General features: G+C 42.3%; 1 protein-coding gene across 8 annotated transcripts in view; it reads right to left on the bottom strand.

The window, feature by feature from the left end:
• The window catches only part of TBC1D1 (TBC1 domain family member 1), a 200,328-nt gene that overhangs the window by 20,667 nt on the left and 154,317 nt on the right, over positions 1-25,344 (bottom strand). For all 8 annotated transcript variants that reach the window (XM_039848785.1, XM_039848791.1, XM_039848789.1 and 5 more), the window contains 4 exons: positions 20,360-20,545; positions 14,663-14,824; positions 8,838-8,996; positions 1,230-1,474 (listed from right to left, as the gene is read on the bottom strand). In XM_039848785.1, the coding sequence (XP_039704719.1) occupies positions 1,230-1,474; positions 8,838-8,996; positions 14,663-14,824; positions 20,360-20,545 (752 nt within the window). The remainder of the gene's footprint in view (positions 1-1,229; positions 1,475-8,837; positions 8,997-14,662; positions 14,825-20,359; positions 20,546-25,344) is intronic.

Consider the following 25,344-nt stretch of genomic DNA (forward strand, 5'->3'; position numbering starts at 1 on the left):
AGCGATGGCTTTTTTGCACTGAAAAGAATCTAATCACCAAGGCCACCAGCACAAAGGGTCGTGTGTCACAATACTAAATTATACAAAACTCAAAAATTCTGCTCTGGTAGATGGCACGTGCACCTATATTAAAGCTAATGGGAAGAATGTAGGAAGAACCTAACAGTATGTGTGGAAAGTATTATGAGGGGCAAAAACTTTTGGCAAATGGAATGGCTTCCTTTTATGAGATTTAGGTCCACGTGGTTCATATTTACAGGTGGAGGTAAAAGGATTTTTAACCACAATTTGGTGCTCTGAAAGTCCTTGGCTCTAAAGTGCCCTTTCCAAGAATACTTTCTGAGAACTGAAATCACAGTATCTCACTGGTAAATGAACACATAAAGACGTGCTCCATCATTCAGAAATATCCAAAGCAGGACCTTGAGTTTTCCCCACTTTGAAAGATGGCAGAATCGGCACGTGGAACACACAGCTGGGTTTGGTTTTCTTTTGGTATGACCTGCCTCCTGTTCATTCGACAAACACTGACTAGCTGCCTACTTCATCCCAGGCAGTGCTGTTCTAGGAACAAGGGACGCAGCTCCAAGATGGGTAAGACCCCTCCCATCTCGTGATATATGCTAAGAAAAGTCAGAAAATAAACAGGTAAGTGAATAAGGAAATAAGTAATTTTAGGCAGTGAGTGTGTGATGTAAAACAAATGAGACAAGATAAGGTGATACGGTGTGCCTGGGGTGGAAGTGGGGGACACAGCATCGAAGTGCTCAGGAAAAGCTTCTCCTGGGCTGTGATATTTGAGCTGAACTCTGGATGGCAAGGGCTGAGAGGTGGAAGTGAGTGGGATCTCTGGCACAGGAAGGAGCACATACAGGTAGGAATCAGATCATCTGAGGATGGTTTGATGAAGGCTAAAAGGGAACCCAGGAGTCAGACAGGCCTGGGTTTAAATCTCAACTCTGCCACTTGCTAGCTGTGCGACCTGGTTAAATTATATAACCTCTCTGAGCCTTAGTTTTCCCATCTATAAACTGAGCCATTTATAATAATGTCTCTTCTGCAGGGTTATTGAGAAGATAAATGCCTATGAAACCTATCACGGAGTAAGTTCCCAGCAATGACCGTTATTACAATGTTGTCTGATGGTGAGAGTTCCCTAGCTAGACCTGGAAAGGAATCATAAATACTTTAGGCATTTGGCTTTCTTAAAGACACAAGGAACACTCTACCTGTAAAATAATCATGTCCGGCCGATACTGTTTCCGCAGTCCCCTGTCAAACATCAGAAACTTGAGCATGTGAAACGCCTCCTCCTCACCCATGTGAAGCAGCAAAATGCCAGCTACAAAGCTGAGACCTTGGCAATAGCCCACTTCCTGGTCTAGAAGCGAATAGGCCTTCAAAATGTTGTAAAGTGACAGCTGCCCTGCTCCTAGCTGGGCCGAGAAGTACGGATGTGTTGGAAAGGTTCGCCCTGTGAAAACAATATGCATTAGTTGTAATTTTAAAAAGGAAAGCCTGTTACACCAGAAATCCGATGGGCTTCAGGTTAAGGCAAAAGAGCTTCAGAGGCTGGCTATCCTAAGCCAGCCCTGTAAACAAGGCCAGCTGGTTGTTCTTGGAATAACGTTTGCAATGAAAACATCGGCAAGTATTCCTGCTTTTGTGTGGTGAAAAGAAATCAGAACCACCTTTGGTCCTAGGGATATCTGGATTTCAATCTATAACAAAAAGGAAACTGTCAGTCCTGTAAACGTACGTCTGCTCTCGAGAGGAACAGACTGCTGTGGTTCTTTAGCAGCACCTATCCCAGCACCATCTAAATGCGGCCAAGGGCCTGGCCTGGCTACAGACACTCCCCGATCAGCTTTTCCCAGACTGCGTGTGCCTGCAAATGCTTTCATGCCTCCTGCGTTATGTCTGTACTTTTAATTCGCAGGCAGAACTTTGAAACCAAATGAGGAGCAAGAGGTGTTTTCTTTTACACAAAACAGTTACATTCCGGAAAGAGGTTTAAAAAAAAATGTTCTCAACATCCTGATTATTTTCACAAAAAAGCTGGTATTCAGATAACGTTTACAGACTTCTTTTGTCCAAGAGGCTTTTGTGGCTGATACCTGTCAAATCCCACCTCCTGGAATGTGACTCCTGGGGAAATGTGTTTCCAGGGAGCAGAAAAATGCCTGATCAAGAGAAAAAATACTTATCCAGGGCCAAGCTTGGATCCAGATGAGGATTGTGGCCTCATCTAGCAGAGGCAGAAAGTGCATCTAGGCCACAACTTAATTGTTCACCTTAATTGTTTGGCTTGGCAAAAGGAAGAGGACAGATTCCTGTGTTCTTCCTCAGCCTCCCGAGAAAGCATTTATTAATTCAGAGCGGTTTATCTGAACTCGATTTAAGAGGATGGCAACAGTCTCTTAACCACTTTACTGATTTCTTGTCCTATATTCATTCTTGGCCTGTTCTACCTCTTCCCCTAACATATCTTCCCCAAACGCACCCTGCACGTGACGTCCCACTGCTGGAAAGCGATCACTTTCCAGGTCCCCAGTGGAGCTCTGAACACTTACTTCCTTACCTACCCTCCCAGCTTCATCTTCTACTCCAGGGTTAACCTAGGAACTGTAAGGGGGTTCTCCGAGTCTCTGAACCCCTCCAGGCTGCAAGCAGAACCGAGTGTGTGCATGTGCGAAGTATGAGGGGTGTGGTTACCCTTGTGCATTTTCCTAGTCCACAGCAGCATGTATAACTGAACTGTAAAGGGAGCCACATAAATAATTTAAAATTTTCTAGCGGCCACACTAAAAAGTAACAAGTAAGATTAACTTTTATAAGCTATTATTCTGTTCAACCCAGCATATACAAAATATTGTCATTTCAACATGTAATCAATACACAAATTATTGAGACATTTTATATCTATTTTTTCATACTAAGCCTTTTGAAATCCAGTGTATTCATTATACTGACAGCACATCTCAATTCACATTTCAAGTCCTCAATAGCCACACGTGGCTATTGACAGTACAAATACTGACAGCACAAATACACTGCTTTCCACAGATTCTGAAATGGCCTAGGGCAAAAATATATGGGAAGCTCTTCACTCCATCACCCCGCCAGCTTCCAAGCAGATGTGGAGCACCTGCCACCTCCACGGGCTTGCTCATGCCCCTGGCCCCGCCTGGCACGCACCCCTCCCCCACTCTCTCTGGGTCTCAAATGGGTGCAGGTGGCAGAACACACAGGAGTCTTGCAGCATGGAGGGACACCAGGAAACATTTAAATTGGTTTTAAATGTAATCCTTCAATATTATCATTTTTGCTAACCAGACGTCCCCTTATATTACAGAAAGAAGGGCTCGCACTAACTGGCCCTGCTCGTGGAGTGGACAGTTCTCAATGAACAAGGCCCCTAAGAGTACGAGGCTGGCAGCCCGAGGAGTGACTTACGCCAGTCTGGCACTCCACAGTGGGGCAGAGTCTTCACAGACATCTGTCCCGTGCAGTCACACTGGCTCTGCGTGTAGAAGGGCTTCATGCTGGGTTTAATGATCTACTGTCACCGTCGTGAAATTCTTAATATTTGCACAAGGGGTTCTGCATTTTTATTTTGCAACAGGCCCTGCAAATTCTGCACTGTGTTTGGGAGAGACAGGCCCCTAGGGAGCCTCCAGGGGTGGCTACGGACATCCTCTCCACAGCCTTGCTACCAAGCGGTACATTACATGAAAGCAAACCTTAGTCTAAATTCTGCCACACATACAACTTTAAAATTTGTAAGCTGACATGAAAAAGAAACCGCACAAGCATTTCTCATGCTCTGTCCCCAGGCCTCCGACAAGTACCTCTTGGGAAAGGTTCTGCTGGAGGAGGGCACTGTGGCAGTCTGACGAGACAGCCATGGCCACTGATGGTCAGGCCGCACTGATGCTCCGGATGCGGTGGGCGCTCAAGAAGTATTGCAGAATCGCCACTGAATGACCCGGGGCGAGGGGTAAGAAGGGAGAGCTCTTCTATATGCAGATTATTTTTAGGAAACGTTTGGCTGAGTGTAGCTGCAGTTGGAACGGGCTGCTTCTGGCTCCATGCGCATCTCTGCCCAATTCTACATCAGTGACATCACGTTGGTGGCTTAAAATTAGCCAAGGCGGAAGTATTTACACCATGGAAATCTGCAAATGCTAACACCAGGGCTTCATCTGAGGGGCCTGGGGGGGTCCCAGCTCATCACTGATTGGCTCAACGACTGTAGGAAGATTTCAGATCTCTATGAAAAGAAATGCAGTCACACCCCACCTTACTTTTTCCTTTTATCACCCACATTTAGTTAGATCACTTTGAGGTTCAAAGCATATTTAGAATGATCCAATAAATATGATTTCATGATACGGTCTTGATACTATGAAACGATGGCAGACCCTTTGGAAAAAAAGTGTGGGTAGCTGTTGGTGCAAGAATTTATTAAAGTCCCGAGTTGTAATTCTTCAAGTGACCTTCAAAAAGCAAAGTCCCCAACCAGACAGACATGTTTGCTACATAACAAGACCTCAACATGACAAATTCTAGGGACTTTTCTGTCTTTTGTCATCAGTGCTTTTTAGTTTCTCACATGGGACTTCGACCCAAGGATGACACAGAAAGTGGTGCTCCTCACTGGCACCCATCTGCTGTTAAAGAACAGCCCACCCACCACTCGAAGCACACCACACTCCACGCTCTGTGGCACAGCCACGCGTGGAGTGCGGTGTGCTTCGAGTGTTGCCCGGCTAGATTTAGTCATCTTAAATTCTCTGAGCAGAACCTTCCTCTTGGCAGCTCTTCTCCTCCTCCTCTTTTACGGATTCTATAAAAGCAAAAAGGAAATAAATTCTCTTTTATAACACTTGGAGAAGAGCTCCTTTGCTTCCAGATACCAGGCATCTTTTATACCTTCAGTTAAAATATGTTAAGTGGAAGCAAAAATCAATACAACAGCTCCCATGCTGGATTCTTGACCTGCATGTGTCTTTGGATATACACTTTGCCTCCTGCTGTGACACAGGCATGCATAATGCCGTTTAGGTGTCAATGATAAAGAGTCGCTAAAAATCCATCAAAATATGCTGCTTCTGGTTACCAAAAGATTCATCACACTTCGTCAGGGTATATAAGCGATGCCATCGTTTCATTGACCTATAAAGCACAGATTAATAAAATGATAAGTAAGTGATGTGGGGGAGATTAGGAACAGGTCCTGTCTTTGTTGGTTCGAAGGTGTTCCTACATTTCTGGACCTGTTCGCGTGTTGTTTCGGCTAAGTCCTTCCTATCGCGGGAGGCTGGACAGCCTCACCAGGTGGAGGCACTGACTGCTGGAATGTGTCCAGGCTGGAACATCAGTGGGAGGAGCAGCTGACATGGTAGAAGATGGACGGATAAAGTAGAGCCTGAAAGGGGTGTCCAGCTAGTTGCTCAGAGTCACCAACAGCCTGTAGTGTGGCCACGACTAGAGCAGGAGGTCCAGCCAGGTGGCAGGATGCTTGTTAGCCCACACTGTCCACCCAGGATGGAGAGCCAGAGAAGAAATGGCTGCACGAATGGATGTAGCTTAAACCAGACTTAATGGGTGGGGCAGGTTCCTGAACTGAGGCCTCAAGAATGCTTCATGAAGCATCTTCTGCTAAGCCCTGGGAGAGGCTGTTTTCTCCTGGCGGGGTGTGGTCAGCTCCAAAGGAGCCTTACGCCACCTGCCTGCAGGAGGGAAAGCTGTGCTGGTATGGAGTTGGCAGAGCCAAGAAAGACAGGTGTCCTAGAAGGGACGTGACAAGGAGACTAAGAGGACAAAGGTTCTAGAACTTTCTGCCACGGAGTAGCTTGTAACTTGGGCAAAGCACTCAACCTCTCTGGGCCTCTTTGATCACCTCTAGAGTGGAATAATATGTACCCAATTTCATGGACGGTTGTATAAATCTGAGATCCGACAAAGCTAGAGAATGTTTCCCAAACTATAAAACACTGCCCAAAACAAAATGTGTTATTCTTCCTTTTGGATGAAAAAAATCTTGCAAAAAACTGATTAGACTAATAGCTAATTTCAGAAAGTAAAGCCAAGAGACAGGAAAACAAAAACCCATAAAAATTCAAAGTACGTCCAACCAACAAGTATTCTGTTCTTCTGGCCAGGATATGGATCACTTTTTAAGAAAAAGTGAAACGTGATTTGTTTTGCTCTGCTCTGCACCACACACCTTTCTTGGGCCTTGAGTTAGCCATTGTGCACACTATATAGAAAGTACAGACTAAACGAGTGACTTGGCAATGGGCAGAGGGCAGCAATGGGCAGTTAGGAGCAAGTTCTCAGTGAGACCAACCAAGCAGAGCCTGGCAGGTAAGGCCCCGTGGGACCGCCGTCAAGTCTTGGCTAACACACAGGTTTCCCCAGTTCAGGTGGGAGAGGAAATGGGCCCTGGCAGGTCCTGGATAAAGCCTGGAGAGAGGCAAAGGTCACCTGAGAAACGTACTGCTGGAAATAGCTTCGTTTAGGCCACGGCAGGGTATTGGAGGGCATCCAAAATGGGGGCCAGGACTGGAGAAGAAGTGAAGGGAGGAGGCCTGTGCTGTCGGCAGGGAGTGGTGGCTGCAGCTGGCCTTTGGGGGTGCAGAAGGGTGAGCATGGGAGATGGGCAGGGGTGGAGAGGATGTGAGTGCAACCTGGCTCTGCTCATGAATGAGAAAAGGGCGAACCTTGGCTCACAAAGACCACGTGCCAAATGGAAGAAAGGCTGCAGGCAGCCTCCAGGCAAGGAGGCTGTCTCAGGGGAGGCCACAGCAAACACAGCTCCCTGGGGAGAGGGCCCCCCAGGCCCTCAGGCCCTCGTGCTGACTTGGCCTCTTCCTTCCCTCTGCAGAAAAGTGATTACATCTGAACAACGTGAAACAGAGGGCCGATCCCACCCATGAAAGAATGAGAGGAAAACTAAGGGGAGACAACATCTGAATCCAGGAAGGGAAAACACATTCTATTCTCCTTCCATCCCAGGGAGGAGTGGAGGGCGGCAGAGAAACCGTCTGTCCTCCCACCCTTTCAATCTCCTACTCTCAATTTTATTTTCCACTTCATTTCACATGATAGGAACATGATGTCATTTTTTCTGTTACTCATCACATTAGCAAACACAGCTATTGCCAATTCACAAGACTGCTCTGCTTGGAGTCAGTGGGCCAAACGAGCTCTAGCCCCGCGCTGCACACTTTGTCCTTGGGTGTAATTACGACCTGTCAGCATCACCCGTCACCCAGCCGGCCACTTCCATGAAAACACACAGGCTCCTGGGCTCAGAGGACCTCAGAGACGTCTGGCCCTTATTGTAGCACAGAGCCACAGTGAGTTTAGGCCCTGCCAGTTAATTGTGTGACTGTGGCCACCACTCGACCTCTCTGAGCCTTAGTTCCTTCATTTCCTAAACAGGATGCAGGGCCAATATCCCAGGGCTGTTGTGAGGGTCCCATGAGATTGAGGTGCTAGTGCAGTGCCTCGTCTTTGACATCTCAAAAGGTTTATTGAACATCTACTATGTGACGGGCTCTGTCCTGGGAGCTGAGGGTACAATGGTAAAACGGCCCCAGTCCAGCCCCCAGAGGGCTGCGTCCTATGGAGAGAAAGGCAATAAAATAAAGCTGCCGCCACTGCCATATAACGGGGGACAGCTGTGGGGAAAGGCAAGGGACAGAGCGCAGGCCCCAGAGTAACCCTGCTCAGCAGCACGTCGGCTGTGTCACTTGGAGCATGTTACTTCACCTCTCTGCGTTTCAATTTTCTCAACCGTAAGCAGGGACAGAACAATAACTTTCTGATAGTGTTGTGAGGATTAAAGAATGTAGTTAAGTAACTTCACGTGACATTTGGCGTAAGGCAAAGTTAAGCTTTCAATAATAATAATTACTATAATAATAAATGTAATAAGTTTCATGAGGGAGAGTATGAAGTGGGACAGATGGCATAGCAGAGGTACCTGATCCAGCCTGAAGTGGGGAGAAGAGGCTATGGGTAGGGTCAGTTTCTCAGAGGTGACATCTGAGCTCAGACCAAGGAGCAACATTCATGAAACCAGCCCTTACGACTTGCTGTGTGGCTGGACAGGGAAGCCCTGACGCGGCCTGACCCAGCTGCTCCCTCTGTCCTAGCTGCTGCAATGCAGGGACCTTAAGAGCCAGGCCACGGCAGGGCCTCCACCCCACGTGTGTCTGCTGGCAAGTCAGAAGGCCCTGTCGTACAGCATAATTACATCCCCATTCCACATGTCCTTCCCTGCGGCAGTGGCAAATGCATCCAGTAACACCGTTTGCATCTTAGCCTTTTTAAAACTGTTCCAGAGGCAAGGTGCTCACCCTTTTTTTTTTTTCAAATAAAATTGCCCTGGGCACACACAAACTGCTTTCTACAATTTTTGTAATAAATCCTGTTTCGAAGCAGTAACGGCTAGGGCGTGGCTCCTGTAATTAAGCCGAGCCTCGGACCTGACACTTAGGTTTTCCAGAATGTTTGGTTGACTAAAAGCCTCCAATCGATATGTGAATTACTGACCTGAACTCCGGTCATGACTGGAACCTTCATGACTGTCACCCCCGATGCTGAGCTGAGTTAACAAGCTGCCCAGTGAAAAGAGAGACTATTATATATATTTGGAGAAGACATTTGTGATTTCTCTGGGGCATTTTTTTAATTGAAAGTCTCAGTAGCAAATTCTGATTGCTAAAGCTAAAGGCAGATCACTAAATAACTCGGACAGCCTCTCCAGATTTTTCGAGTGAAAGAAACTTCCATTCTCATGTCAGATTGATTTGCAGACTTACCGAGGTCGATAAGAATCGCGTGCTGCTGGGACGTGAGCTGTTTTAAGAGTTCTTTGTACGGCGTGTCCTTTGGCTGATGTTTACTGGGAAACTGGTGTTTAAGGTGGTATTGCTCTGCTAGGAATTTCCAGATTTCTCCCCGGTGATGACGTGGCACACCTTCAAAGTGGGGGCAGGGGGTAGAAAATATAGAGAAAGACTTTATGTACAGAATACACCTTAATAATAAAAATGAGTGTGTTTCATTCCAATGATCTGATTTCTTGTTCCATTATGAATTAACAGCATAAGAAGCAACCAAAATTTTATCCTACTGGCCCCTTCCTTCCTTCTTCCACACTCCCCATTCTGCCCCTTACCTCCCCTCATCCTCTCCCACTTTCCTTTCACATTTCAAATATATACTATGTTCGGATTATGCTAGCATTTGCCAGGGACAAACGGTGAATGACACGAGCCCCTATCTGATGCCAATAATCACATCCTAGGGAAACAAGACCAAGCATGTAATACTGCAGCACAGAATGTCGTCTCATAAAAGGGATATGATCAAAGTGACGTGAGTTCAGATGAAGGAGATGGAGATTTCAGAGAACCCTTCTCTTGTTCTAGAACTTCAGAGTCAGGGGACAGGAAGAGACAGGACAAGTCAGAGGAAGGGGACTGTGACTGTGAGTGTTTCTGTGGCCTTGGGCACAGCGCACACGTGGGGAGGTGCAGGTGGCAGTCAGGTTTTGTTAGAGGCAAAACTGAGGGCAAGAAACCTGCACTTTATAGGGGTCCATGGAGTTGGGGACGAAAGAGCCTAATCGAGGCTGAGATTATAGGGTATTGATCAGCTATCTTTCTGCAAGGGCAGGCTGGAGGAAGAACCAGAGGCTAGACAGGGCACCGTCTGCATAAACTTGGTGTGGTAAGCATTCAATGGAGGCCTAAAAATAAGATAAATTATCCAAGAGACTGTGCCTAATGTTTTAAATATGATTAACTTGAACACTCAAAGTGATAAAAAAAAAGAAAAAAGAAAAAAAAAAAAGAAAAAAGTCTACAACTGAAAAAAGTTCTCTTAAAGTCAATAATGTTATTTAGGGCAAACTTCATTAGAGAAAGTGACAGTTTTTATTCAAAATTCTTTGGTTCGTCATTCAGCTGTCACAAGGTCCAAATGCAGAAATGGAAAGAGAAAGAAGACTGTAGAATAGGGCGCCAAATCTTTCTCATCTCTGACAGGACTTCTCTTGAGAGAAAAGGAACCACTGAATCAGGGATTAATCTTTCCTCCAGATAGAAAAAAATGTGACCGCTTTGTATACCTGCCCGCCACTCCCTTCTCTCCTCATTTCTACATCTGGACCTTGTGACAGCTGAATGATGAACCAAAGAGCCTCCCCAGGAAGGTCATTTTCTCTGGTTTCCCACTGGCCATCTCTGAGGAACGCGTCTGCTGGCAAGATGGTAGCAGCAGCAGCGACCGTTTACTGCGAGGCCATTCTGAGTCCTTTGTGTCACCCTCACAACCTGCTAAGGGAAATATTATGATTATCCTCCTAGTAAACATAGGAAGCGGAGGCCAAGGAGAGTAGGTCCCTCGCCCGAGATCACCCAGCTGGGCAGTGGCAGCCCAGGAAAAGGGCCATTTTCTATTGATGTCCTCCCTGTCGGAACTGTCACACCAGCTGCTGCTCAGGCAGGTACTGGAAAAAAAATATTTATGTTCCTACCTGGCAATTAATAACAAAATAATCATCTGTGGATTTGAACCAGATAGTAGTCCATTTATTACTCGATCCACACTCAGCCACTTCTTGGAAAATATTTAAAGTGTAGTAAGTAATTTGTTTTTTGCCTTAGGGATACCAGTCGTAAAAAAGACTAACAAAAAGCAGCCTGTGGGAGAAATACAAGCTTACACTTAACTGTGACCACACCCTATAGCTTCTCTGAATATTTATCTTAGCGTTAATCTGGTGTAGTGGGCTGAATGGTGGCCTTCGGAAAGATTGTATCTACATCCCAACCCCCAGAACTCCTGAATGTTAATTTATTTGGAAAAAGGGATTTTGTAGATATAATTAAGATCTTGAAATGAGATCATCCCCCGGGATTATCCAGGTGGGCCCTCTATCCAATGACAAACGTCTTTATAAAAGACACACAGAAGGGAAGACAAGAGGAGGAGGCCATGTGACCATGGAGGCAGAGACTGGAGTGATGCAGCTCAACTCAAGGAATGTCGGCAGCCACCAGAAGCTGGGAGAGGCCAAATGCAGACCTGCTGACACCTTGCCTTCAGACTGCTGACCCAGAACTGTGAGATTTTCTGTTGTTTTAGCCACTAATTTTGTGATAATTTGTTACAGCAGCAACAGGAAGCTAATACGCCCTATGTTTTTACATTATTCTATCCCTTCTCTCCCTACTATTCCTGCTCAGAGATATAACTTAGTGTGTGTGTGTGTGTGTGTGTGTGTGTGTGTGTGTGTACACACACACAGAAGCCTTAATACTTCAAACCATATTAGAAGTAAATGCTGCCTGGAAAACAGTCAGCACATTAAGTGATTTATAGTGGGGCTTTTCACAAAATATTTTTTTCAAAATGGGAAATTTTCCCAAGCTATGAGATGACCAATTTCCTCTTTTACTACTAAATGATTGCTAAATCATTCCCATTATCTTATCAGACCTTTATTTTTTGGAGGAAAAGAATATTGGCTGTGTCACTGGACAGTACCACATATTCTGGTATTTAAGAGAAAGCTTAGATGTGTGATTTAAAAACAAAGGGTCATACAAAGTGGAGCCAATTTTTTTGCTAAGAATGATCTAGAACATCCTTCCCCATACTTGGTTTGCCTCCACTCCGAACCCAAGAGAGAAATGTGGCGGTCGAGTCTACCTAGGGCCTGCAGGCGGGCCACCCTCCCCTCAGATGTAAACACCTTTTTTATTTTTATGATTTTAAAAGTATATACTTACTTTTAAAAGTGTATACTTACTATTTAAATAAAAAGGGGGGAAAAAAAAACTTCTGGAAATGCAAAAGATATAAAGAAAATGAAAAACCACCCACTACTAGAGTGAACATATAATTAGCCATCCGGAGCACGAGGCTTTGGAAAGCAAAGGGGAGGAAGGCTATTAATTATTTTGCTGGAATGAGCTGTAAAGCAGGACTATGCCAGGCAACCCAGATGTATGGTCATCCTGCCTATTCCCAGATATCTGCAGACACGTCACGGATGTTTTTCTACAGATACGCACACAGAAACATACAAGTGTACGTGACATCTGTACTCTTTCATTTAACAACTTATCTTTTACATCAGTAAATACAAATTTAGGACATGGGTGGGGTCACACGGTTGAGGATTTTGGCTCTGTTTGTTCTCTGGCTATTAATGCCACGATAAGTATTCTTCCTACTGCCATACACTTTTGACTGATTAATTTCTAGAATAGGTTTCTATGCATGGCATTGCTGGGTAGAAGGTAAGCAGAGTTTGCATCTGGCCCATACTGCCAACCGCTCAGGTGGCCTCTTTGCAATCCCATTCCTAGAAAAGTACACTCTGGTTTATAAAGTTCTACCTCGACATCTTTTAATTATTAAAGAAACGAAATCATTTAAATAAGTCATTAGATAAAAGAAATCATTTAAACGGAAACTAAATTCTGGATTATTTAAAATTCCACAGAACTAGTCCTCCTTCTCCCAAGCTGACATCCTAATCCTGATACTCTGATTCTGTTTTAACTTGGGAAGTTCATAGAGCCCTTTATTTCCATCACTTAGGGGCCTTGAGATCATTAAGAAGCGGCCTCTTACCCACACAGGGACTGTTTTCTTTCAAGACCTTGGAAGTGACTTGGCCTCTCTACCCAAAAGGCCAAAGATGTGGTTCTGACTCAATCTTGTTTTTTTATTCTGCGCTACAAGACGGACGGTGGCCATTTATTTGGGGTTGTTCAATTTTATGTGTTGAAACTAGATGAATAACTGACAAAGCCCCTTTTACTGTTAGAGATACAGAGTTCCTGCCACAGAAGGTGATGTGGCAATGTGGAGGATACATGAGGAAACTCCAGATTAGTTCATCTCATTATATAAATCGTTTAAACATCTATCCCTAACTCCACTAAATATGTTCTAGATGCTTAGAGTATTTCTATTAGTCGCCCTCATAAGAAATATGATGAAAACCAATATATGCAGGTGCCAGGCTTCTAAGCTCAAACATCTAGAACAGCTGTCACAGACCCAAGTGTTTGCTTTCTGTAGAAGAAAAGCCACCTGAAGACCATCATGTAGTCAACAATGAAAAAGGAAAACAACAGACTCAATCTTTTCTTTGCTTTCCTCTTTTTCAAAACGGCAACCTGGGGCAATGTGGTGCAATGGTAAGCCTCCAGCAACCGTTATGGGTGCAAAGAATGTAAGAACTGGAAAAGAGCTCTAAGATCCTCTGCTTGCTCCATGCCTCTCATTCCAGCAGCCAGAAGGCCAAAGCCTGGATCACAGAGGGAGCCCTGGCCAATTTAAAACCTGAGTCCTCATCACCCACCATATTTCTGGTCTCTGAGACCAGCAGTGCCAAGGTGTAGTTCAGCTGCAGGCAGTGCCAGTCATATGGTGCCTAAAACTAGGGTATTAGACCAGCTCTGTGACCCTGGGCCTATTACTCAACTGCTTGAAGTCCAAGTTTCCTTATCTATACAAAGGGGATAATCACGCTAGCAATAATTACACATTACTAAAATTGATGCTCTCAAAACTCAGATAAAGGTTAAATAATGCCTAATTGACAATACTAGGAAAAAAACACTTCGCTTCATTTACTCCTAGAGATGAATGATGCATGCGTAACTTCTTCCATCAAGCAGCTAATAAAGTCAGAAAAAAACCAAGATTTATATATATTTGCAACCCTTTTTTTAAACACTCGGTTATTCATGACTAGACTGGACAGAACTCAGTAGCACCAGAATTAGATTCAAAAAGCTTCCAATCTTGCTAATGCTTTTATAAAATACAGTAAAAATGAATTAGTAGAAAAATGAAATGAGGAAAAAAAAAAAAGACTGACTAAATACAATAGAATCACTGTCAAATTGCTGGAAAAGTTTCTAAATGTCAGTCTCAAGTTCTGTACTTATCCTGGGCCAGTAACAGTTCAGACTGACACACAGTCATCACACTACACTAAAAAACAAACAAACAAACAAACAAACAAAAAAACACATAGCAAATCCTGCCCACTCTCCGGGGCCTTCTCATGGAGCAGACGCATGCAGTATGCTCCTAGGTATCAGCTCATTCACTCCTCAAAACAGCCACAGTCATCACCCACATCTTACACACATGGAAAGTGGGGCTCAGAGAGGTTAAGTCATTTGCCTGAGATCACATTGCAAACTGGCGGGGTTTGGAATCTAACCCCGAGAGTACCTGTTTGAAGTCTGTGCCAAGTTGTCCCCCGAAAGTACTCAGAGGCCACAAAATTACTTATTAGTTTACAATTTAACTCAGAGTGTATCGGCATATTATTAACGGTCTGTAGTCAACTAAGCTTCTGGGGTTTCCTCTATCTTTTTCCTGTTTCCTGGTCTTCTGGGCATTTTAACTGATTTAATTAAGAAGAATCATGAAAGGTGATGAAACACATCAATTAACTATGATAATCTGAAAACAGATTAAATAAAAATGTGATAAATAGGAGAGAGATGGCCACCAAAATTGTATTTAAACATTTTTTTATTCCATACTTCTCCCCAGTCACCGACGGCGGGTGAGGCTGGCTGGGCTGACTCCTGATAAGGCTTACCTTGCCCAACAGCCGAGTGCATTTTTTCCATGTCGAACTTAATTTTGGATCTTCCTGGAGTGCTAAGCATCTTTTCCCACACCATAGTTACTACTTTAAGACAAGGAGTGATTTCTTCATAATCGAGCTTTAGGCGCTTGTTCAGTAAATCATTTTCAGAGGCTGGAACAGACATTTAAGAGCACATTAATGAACATACTAAGGCTCCATGTCTTCTGTTTCACGATATGGTGGCCCAGTCATCCTCCCTACTGAGATGTCAGGTGGTGACAGCCAGCCTAACAGGAAGGATCAAATTAAAGTCATTGTTCATATCCCAAACCATTTTCCTTATCTTGGAAAAAGCTGAACACCTTGATTTCTTGTACCCCTTCGCCTCTAATGGGTACTGCTGGCTCTACCACTAAAATATACCCACTACTTGTCCAATCCTATCCATCTCCGTTGGATACCCTATTAAACCAGAAACACCTCAAGGGCAAGACCTGTGTGTTGAAATTCTAGTGCCTGGCATGGTTAGAGCTCAAGAAAAAAATTTCATCTAAACTAGGAGAGGCTCTCCAAGGATGATTCTTTCTTATTTAGAGCCAAACCTCCTTTAGGTAGATTCTGCCATCAGTCATGTTTCTGCTTCCTGGAGCTGAACAGAATAAATCTACCCTTTTCATATAACATCTCCACACATATATAAAGGTAGCTATTATTTCCCACCAACTTCATCAGCTTAAAGCTGGATTAAGAAGAATTACACTTAAATTACCAAACTGGGGCGGGGGTGGGGGGTCGGTGGGGAGGGGAATCAATACAGGAAAATTTTAAATTGACAATTCCAAGGAGGATTACAACAGAAAACCTCTCTCCCACATAAAACCGCTAAATCCTATTTAGACACAGTGGTAATGTTTTGTCAGCCCCCAAACCCATTCCACATCACATCTGAGAGCCAGACTGTGAGTTTATTAGGACAGCAGGTAGGACAGCTAAGTATAAACCAATACACAGACTTCTGCAGTGCTGGTAAACTAGACTTCTTCATGATAATAATACTTAGTCTATATCTCAAGCACTTTATATTTAGTAACGTTTCATCTGAATGTCACTCTGAGGCACCACAAGTGAGGAGTTCCACCAAGGTCCCAGAGCAGAAGGCAGAGCAGGCCTGGGACCCTCGGCCTTCACTGGACTACAGAGATTGTTGGTAATTGCACATTTTTTTCTGAGACTAGGCATGTATCATTAGAGACTTTAATACTTGATAGAATCAAGTGGATCTACCTAAGCCTAGAATTTTCTTTGTGTGAGATTTTTAATATAAACTTGATCTCTTTAATAGATATAGCACCATTCAGATCTTTTTTTCTTCTCATTTCGGTTTTTGGTAAACTGCATCTTTCAAGAAGTTTGTTTTATCTCAGTTTTTAAGTTTATAGGCATGAAGCTATTAGCCCTACAGACTGCAGACATTGATAAGTCAGTGTATACAAGTCTGCTCTCCCCCCAGCCCCTGCAAACACCCTCTCCACCCTCACTTCATTCAGGAGGAGGCAGAGGCTGAACAAGTTCCTTACTTTGCGACTTTTCATCTACCATCTTTATTATTTTCCTTCTTTGAAGAATACATTTTCAAGGTCCCGCTAAAACAATTCCCTACATCTGTGAGTTCGAATTGAAAAAAAAAAAAGTCAACTCCAGATTTTTTTTTTGACTATGAGGATGCACAGTACATGTCATTAGAGTTGAATGAACCCTTTGGGAAACTGGGTTCAGGACAAGCCTTGCTGAATGGTGACTGCAAGCAGCACCGGGCTCACAGAGCCTGTGTACATTTCTCTGGCAGAGAACTCTGCTGTGAGCACGTCTGGCCACACTAAAGATCCCAGAATGCCACAGGGGAAACCTGCTCTGAAGTCACCAGAACAGAAATATCTGGCCAGAAGATTCAGCTGAAAAGGCTTAATCCATGTATGTCGCTGTTGGCCCAAGAGACACCCTGCTGTTCTAGTGTCCTGACAACACTGTTGCCTAAAATCCGTGGCCTCCACAATGCCTATGGACCAAGGCAGATGATGCAGGCCTGCAACAAACGGAAGGCTCAAAGGCAAGAACTTTAACTACAAGATCAAACTGTTTAAATAGCAAATAAGGGTCTACAATACCATGTTTGTAAGTTTCTGGGGTTTGTAGAAACCAGGAGTACATGAGATCAGACACGACTTTGCAAAAGAGTCTTGTGAAATATTCAGTATCATTTGACATGGATTATGAGCTAGCTTGGACTCTGGACTAACATTAAGGTCTGATTTATGTCTATGGCGTAGGACAGACTGTGTGGCTGCCCATCTCTAGTCTTGCTCCGTTAGCAATGACCTTCACAGGTAAAACACTTTCAACTGCTACCATCTTAGAAAAGGAAGACTAAGGGGCCAGGATCCTCAGTAATTAAATGACCCCTAAGTTTATGGAGACAAGAAAAACTGTACCCATTATTTAAGTTTTTATAACCAACATGTAGTATTTGTTTAACCAGGGAAAAGCCTTTTTGTAAATATCTTCTATTACAACTCAATTAAAATTCCAAATTCAATGTGTTAGCACATTGCTATGAAGATGTAATATCTGTTACATTTTCATTTTAAACATGAAATGTTGAATGATATGAGTCAGTCCAACAAGTAATAATGTGCTAACCAAAAACCATGCTTGCGTTGAATCATACCCCGCTGTCTTGCATTAGGCTGCTTGCATCTGCATTTATAATAGAGGAAAAACGGCTTTGCAAAGGTATAGCAGAAGACTGCTGCCTTGGGAAGAGGTGATGAATCTTAGTTCCAACACCACTGGAAAAAAATGAGCTGTTTAACTTTCGGGAAATTACAATTCGGCTTCCAACTGTCTACAATGTACTGAGGAAGATTTAGATGACATAGTTTGGTTCTTTCTCAGACGCAGTGCTTCTAGAAGAGTAATAAATATTTGATCCATATATTCAAAAGCCAGGAACTAGGCTTGGCCATAGGAAGAACCTCCTCATACATGTTTCTTTAATTTTTTTTCCCCAAAGAGCATACCAGTTAGCCTGAACCTTTGATCAATTTTAAGAGCCACTCCCAGTTGTAATTTAACTTTTCTTTTAAAAGCACTTGAAAAAAACTGCAATGGAATGACTACCTCTCTAGTATATAGTGCCCTCCCAGGTTAGTTCTCAAATTTTGCTTCTGTATATAATGAGAAAGTTCTGCCACCTCCTCATCCCACCCCAACAAAACTTAGTAAATTTTCAGGCAATAATCAAGCTCTTATTGATGATTATTTTTCTCAGCAATGTAGGTACTGTACGCACTGATACAATGCTTTCTAAATTATATTTGGCAAGTTTATTGTGCTATCACCACAAAAGTCAACATGTATTGAACTTTATAGAGCTAAGAAAAGAAATGAATTTAAACAGTAAAAATGAAAGCCCACACAGGACTGAGCACTGCCAGATGAAATGAGGAAGCAGTAGAAAGTTGCTGGGAAGGGCCAGTGAACTTGTGCAACACCTGGCAAGCTGTTCCAGGTAAACTTAGGAAACGTCCCTGTTCCTTCTGGTCTGGGTAGTTATCATTTACATAGCTTTAAAAAAGCTTTGCTTTTGTGGCATACTGATCTCATCAGTTAATAGTTACAATTCTTCCCAAAGGCCAGCAAGCATCATTCCCATTTTACGGCTACACCCTGATTTTCCGTGGCTGTCATTTGAGAGACTGGCCAGGATAAGCACTAAAGTTTATGACTTATATGATGAACATAACTGCCTTTTTGCTTTCTGACAAAAATCCCAACCAATATACACACGAATGTAAGTGCTGTGCTCCAAAGCTGTCATTTGGCTGATGACACACTCAGTGATGCCATCACTGTCAAACCTCTTTCAGATGTCTGCTTACAGGATTGCCTTCAGGAATACAAAAGAAAATGGCAGAAAAGTAAGAGTTGGGAGAACATTTAGCAATCGCTGCTCAAAATGGCCCTCACTGAATGAAGCATCCCTGCCCATAGCACCTGGTAGGATGACCCATCTCTATCAGCTTCAACACTGTGTCTACATCTGTCAGTAGCCTCTTACAATTGTTGGACTACTTTCATAGTGAAAGGTATTATTACTTTATATTTAACTTGTTTTTTATCAAAGATAATATACTTATCCGAACTATGAACTTTATTCAACAGATCAGTGTCTTGATGACTTTCAGCTTTACACAAACATCAAGATCATTATTAAAAGATAAAGCCTGACAATCAAGGAGGAAGTTCAAAGAAATGTAGAGTAGTCCCCCCTTATCCATGGGGGACACATGCCATGACCCCCAAAGGAAGCATAAAACCACAGAGAGTACCAAACTCCTATATACGCTGTTTTTTTTTCCCCTATACATAAACACCTTTTTACTTAAAGAAAGCACTTTATAGCTTCTCTTTGGCATACCTGAATTTCCAACATCACTACTCTTCTGCTTTGGGACCATTATTAAGTAAAATAAGGGTTACTTGAACACAAGCACTGCGATACCATAACAGTCAATCTGATAACCAAGATGGCTACTAAGTGACTGATGGGCAGGTGTGTAGTATAGACAGCGAGGACACGTTGGACAAAGGGATGATCCATGTTCTAGGCGAGATGACAGGACAGCTTGAGATTTCAGGACAGCATTAAATTTAAAACCTATGAACTGTTTACTTCTGGAATTTTCCTTTTAATATTTTCGGACCCTGGCTGACAGCAGGTAACTGAAAGCTCAGAAAGCAAAACCACAGATAAGGGGGGACCACTGTACTCTAATTCCAAAATTTCTCAGGGCAATGACAGCACGACTGAACTACCCTGAGAGCCTCCCCTGAGAGTCTGTCCAGACATCCGGATCAAAACCCTCTTTATTTTATAGCCAGGTAGCTCTCTGTACCCCAAGACTTGTGTTCTTTCCATTATACCACCCAGGGTACATAAACTTAGCTTCTTGCCTACTTTGAAAATAATATTTATTGCTTCGAGTGACAGCATGGAAACAGCAAATGAAAAAATCGCAACTTTCAAAGTTCTTGTCTTGTTTTGATACTGACATGACCCTGGGAGAGTCGCGTGGCTTCTCTGAGCCTTAGATTCCTCTTGAGGCTAATACCTGCCACTGGAGTTGTCTTCAGGATTGAATGAGTCCATCTACACGAAACACCTTGATATCAGTACAAGTAGAGCTCAATGTTGAAGTTTTCAGGTTACTTACAACTCACTAAAAATGCACATAGCATGAGGTTTAATGATTTATGTAGGATCAGTTTATACATAACACCCAGGCACAGACTATGGCTGAGAACAAAGTAGGGAGGGAGAGAGAAAAACCAAAACAAAACTGCTTTTCCAAGGGTTAAAGCTCACATATTTGAAGGCTATCTCTTAGAAGTTCTAGACATTATGCTAAAAATGACCATACGAGGATAACGAATACAGTGGTGAGATCATTAGAGCTTGAAAAAGTAGTGTGAACTTTACTCTGAAAAAGTAAACAGATATTTGTTATAAACACATCTGTATGTATGTATGTTAGACTATCTCGCTTTCTTTTAAAGATAGCATGGTTAAGTCTGATGTGATTTCACTTCAAAGCCAAGATAAATTGAGATCATCGGGCCTGTTCAGTATAAAAATGGCAAACCGACCTTGCAGCTTCTGATTTTCCTTCTCCATTCTGAGAAGGAGGATCTGTTGTAGAATCGCCTTTTGCCATAGTTCTCGAAGCTCGCGAGACGTCCTTTTCTTTTCCTCTGGCGCGGGGCCAAAGGGTCCATCTTCACAAACTGGTTCTAAAGGTGATCGGGGCGGAAGCTCTCCCAGCTCGGAAAAATCTGAAGAGGGAAGAGGACATTTCAGAATGTTCGTTTTTCAATAAAAATGTATGTTTAAACATAGTGCCAAATTATAAAATTCTGCTCATTCAGATATTACATAATGCTATCACCCAAATTTAAGATTCATGCTTTAACATGCACTGGAATAAATTAGGTCTGAGCCACAAACATCTAACACATTACATATCAAATAGAAAGCAAAAGTTGTAGCAGCTGAGGAAGTGTTCAAAGATAGCTACTTTTTAAGGTGTAATATTTTTATTTTCTGAGTTAATAAGTATATTGATAATAACAAACATTCATCTATTGCTCACTATGCACTAGACTGTTCTGAGGGCTTTATGTATAATTTATTTAGCACTCAACCACCCTAAGATGTAGATACGATATCTATTCCATTTTAAAGAAAAGCAAACTGAAGCTCGGGGAGTTTAAGTAACTTGCCTAATGTCACACAGCTCGGAAGTAGTAGAGCCGGGATTGGAGCCCACAGTTTTCATTTTCATGTGCATTCTTAACCACCGTGTAACATGGTTAGGTATTTTGAAAGAAGATTAAAACATACTGAATAGCCAATAATAACAGTGACCATTAACGGGTCTTCTACCAAGTGCTGGGCACTGTGCCAGGTGTGTTATGTACACAGACTCATTTAATCCTGAAGACAATTCCAGAAGGCAGGTATCAGAGGAAACTAAGGCTCAGAGAAGCCAAGCAACTTGCACAGGGTCATACAGTGAATCGGCAGGTGCGTCAGGATCCCAGTCTACATCTGCCTGACTCACAAGTCAATGCTTTCGGCCAGATACCTCTACCACTCAAATATATATTTTTTTAAATTTTATTTTATGAGTTTCAAGTACACAGTACATTGGTTAGACATTTATGTAGTTTATAAAATGATCACTCTAAATGCTCTTTCTCTTCTCTGGCTCTCTACCTAGCCATTACATTAATGCTGACTGCATTCCCTATGCCATGCTCCCCACCATCCCCATGACCATCCATCAGCTACTAATTTATTTAACCTTTTACTTATTTAACCCTTTAGCCCATTTTCCTGGACCCCCAAACTCCCTCCCATCTGGCCGTCACCAGATTGTCCTCTATATTTGTGAGTCTGTTTTTGATTAGTTTATTCTTTTTGTTCCTTACACTCTACATATAAGTGAAATCATAGAGTGTTTATCTTTCTCTGACTTATTTCATTCAGCATAATAACCTCTAGGTCCATCCATGTCATTGCAAATGGTAGGATTTCATTTATATTTTTTAATGGCTGAGTAATATTCCACTGTATATATGAACCATAATATCTTTATCCAATTGTCTGTTGACGGGCATTTGGGTTGCTTCCATAACTCGGCTTTTGTAAATTGTGCTGCCATGAACACAGGGGTGCAAAGATCGTCACGAATTACTGTTTGGGCTTTAAATATTTCTTATGTAATCAATTTTTAAACTTCTATTTATAAGTCAAAATCTCTTCACATTTCACAAATTTGTACCTTTCTTGACTGCAGGCACTATGTTGCTGATGCAAAGTGTTATAACTCACAATAACCTACAGACATGCACAGAGAACATCTCACCTGCACACTCTGAAACTAGCTATGAAGAGCAGCAGAAGTTCTTGTACAAACGGACCGCATCTGCTGCAACACATTCTTAGGAGCTTCTGTCTAAACCGAACCTAAATGAAATCATGGTCTTAAAACATGCCATGTAAAGCCCTTCACAGGAAACTTGAGTCTCACAACCACTCGTCATATACAATCTCGTCCAGTCAGCAACTCCAACACAATTCCAGATTAATTTCCAGAAGTCATCAGCACTGACTGCTCTTTATCGTTATCTAAAATTGGGTTTGTTCTCCTGCTACAAAATCAAATGCAAGCTACAAAATGTTTAATTTCCTAAGTAACCCGTCCATCATAATTCCTCTTAAAATTACTGGATTAAGAAAATGTATGATAAGTATTAAGAATGTTTAATGATCGCTGCAGCATTTAAATGCTTATCATTCCATTTCTATATATGTTTATTTCATTATGATACCATTAAACAAATGAATAAATTAAAATTCTTTTACTTTTGGAGGTAAGAAATAACATACAGTTTATGAATATTAGAGGAGGATGCTCATGTGTTTGTGGTCAACATAAAAGCAGGAATCAAAATTGTCTATGTAGTATGATCTCAGTTTTATAACACCAGGAGAGGCAGTGCAGTTTAGTGATTAAGAGGTCAGACTCTGGAGCCAGGCGGCCTGGGTTTTAATCGAGGCTCTGCATCTATTGATTCTGTGACCTTTAGCAAGCTGCTTAACCTCTTCACACGTCAGTTTCCCAATCTGTCCAGTGGAGATAACAGCATTCTCCTCAGAGCGGTGCTACAAGGATTGAGTTAATACATATGATATAAACCCCCTAAAACAGGGTGCTACACACAGTAAGAATCTGGCAAATATTAGCTCCTATTGTTTACTATCACATAGTCGCTAAGGGCACAGAAAAAAAAAGAAAAATGACACACATCAAAATCTAGGCACTCAGCTGGAAGCTCTAAGAAGGCTTGACAGGGCCACCCTGTCAAAGATTTGTCCAGCACCAAGCACAGTCCCTGGTACCCAGCAAGAATTAAAAAAAGAGATAAGTAGGTGCTAAGTTTGGGTATGGTTGTTCTTCTTTGTATTTCCTGTATTTTTAAAATTTATGACTGTAAATGTTTTTATAATTAAAAATCAAAGAAAACTAATGCAAATCTGTTCTGATTTAAGTCAGAGATTGAAAAATGTTCTGCAAAAACACTTAGAAGACAAATCGATTCCCCAAACATCTGTATACTCAGGACTAGTAGTCATCACTGACTCTGATAAATTTTAAATTAATCCTTTTGTGAAAAGAAATTTATGTCAGTATTTTAATCTCATTTAATCTTATTCTGCAGCTTGTTTTGTTTTGTTTTTCCATGTGAACTCTTCCTTTCTTTTTTCTTTTCTCTTCCCATCTTGGCTGTTAAACTCCGCTGGACACTGCAGTTATGATTCAAGTTCTGCTTTATCTCATGTTGGAAGTATTTACACTCCCACTGGTTTATAAAAGTCTCGTTTCCAAAAAGCGATTCCTGTGAGACGTCCTGGCTGATGTGGCAGGCACTGCGGCAGCAGTTAGCGTGGAATTTTAGTGTGCACAGAGGAAGAATCCGGGGACCTGTCCAGTAATAAAGCATCTTTCCCATTCCTAAACCCTCCTAATAAGGCAAGGGCTCATCTCACCCAGTCACATTCCTCAAATCCATCCTTTCCATTTATCACAGCCTTTCTCCTCCTGGGTGTCTTGAAAATTCCTACCATGTTACTTTCAAATTCTGGAGCGTAATGAACAGAACAGGTATAACTCAGGCCAGGGTGATGGAGCACGTCTAGCAGTTTAGCCTGTTTGGTCCCCAGATCCATTTAGTCTCTACCAATCAGGTTGCTGACAAGGACCACAGTCTACAGAAGCTTAAGAAGCTCCAGCTTTTGCTATTTTCTTATTCAAAGAAATTAGATCTGCCAAGAGTACAAGCATTTTTGGTGATGACTGTGAGATTTAAGACATAAATTGTGTCTCTAATGCTCTCTGCTTTTGCCTTCTTTTACTTATCAATTACAACTCAGTTCTGTTGACCTTTTACCATGTGACGAGTCCCTGATACAAATAAGTTTGTCTGATTCTCAGGACTACCTCAAGAGCAAGATCTTATTCCCATTTTTTTTTTTAGACCAAGCAACTAAGGTACAATGAGGTTTTTTAACTTGGCTAAGGTCACACTGATAGTTAAGAGTCAGAGTCACAATTTGAACCGAGGTGTATTTTCCTCCAAAGCAAAAAATGCTTATCCATGCTTTTCTAACTTTTAGATGCACAAGCATCATATGAGTATCTTGCTAAAATGCAGATTATGATTCAGTAGGTCTGAGAGAAGCCTGAGTCTGCATCTCTATCACGCTCTCAAGTGATAAGACCACTGCTGGTTCTCAAAACACACTCTGAATAGTGGGGCTCACACTACATTTTCACTCTTCATTCCCTCATGTGACCCTATATACTTATTATCATGTCAGTTCTTCCTTTTCTTTCACTGTTACCACTAGGACACAGTTTAACTGCTCTTGTTGTCAGCCAACCAAATTTAGGTCTTCACACATGGCCGGAGCTTGTCCTGACCTTGGTCAGGGTACCAAGGCCAAGGGCAGAACACAAAGAATTGCAAGTACTAGTGTTAATTTTACCTCTCAATTAACTAAATAAAAGCTAGTCTACTGTAAAAGTCAGAAAATAAACCTAACAGTTCACAGCAGAGTTTCTCAGCCTCAACACTACTGACATTTTGGGTTGGGTAACTCGTTGTCATAAGGGGCTGTTCTGTGCACTGTAGAATGTTTAGCAGCATCCCTGGGTACTACCCACTAGGTGACAGTTGTATGAGCCTACTCCAGCAGCGACGATCAAAAATGTCCAGACATCACTAAATATTGCCTGGGGAGAAATGGGGACAAGATCACCCCCAGGAAAAAAACTCAATTCAGAGTAAAAAAACAAAAACAAAAACAAAAACAAAAAAAAATGCACCACTATTCTTTCCTAACCCCTGGGAAGGGGTAAAACTATATCATCTTCACCCAAATTTATTTTATGTGGTAACAACTACTGATGTTACAGTTTATAACTCACAAGAATTTTTTAAATATTAGCTTTTGCTCATATTAGGAGTAGCCTACTTACAAAGTAGTTCAGCAATTTAAAAGTTGG

This window comes from Pteropus medius, unplaced genomic scaffold, assembly GCF_902729225.1.
Source record: "Pteropus medius unplaced genomic scaffold, Ma_sr-lr_union100, whole genome shotgun sequence".
Taxonomy (NCBI): Eukaryota; Metazoa; Chordata; class Mammalia; order Chiroptera; family Pteropodidae; genus Pteropus; species Pteropus medius.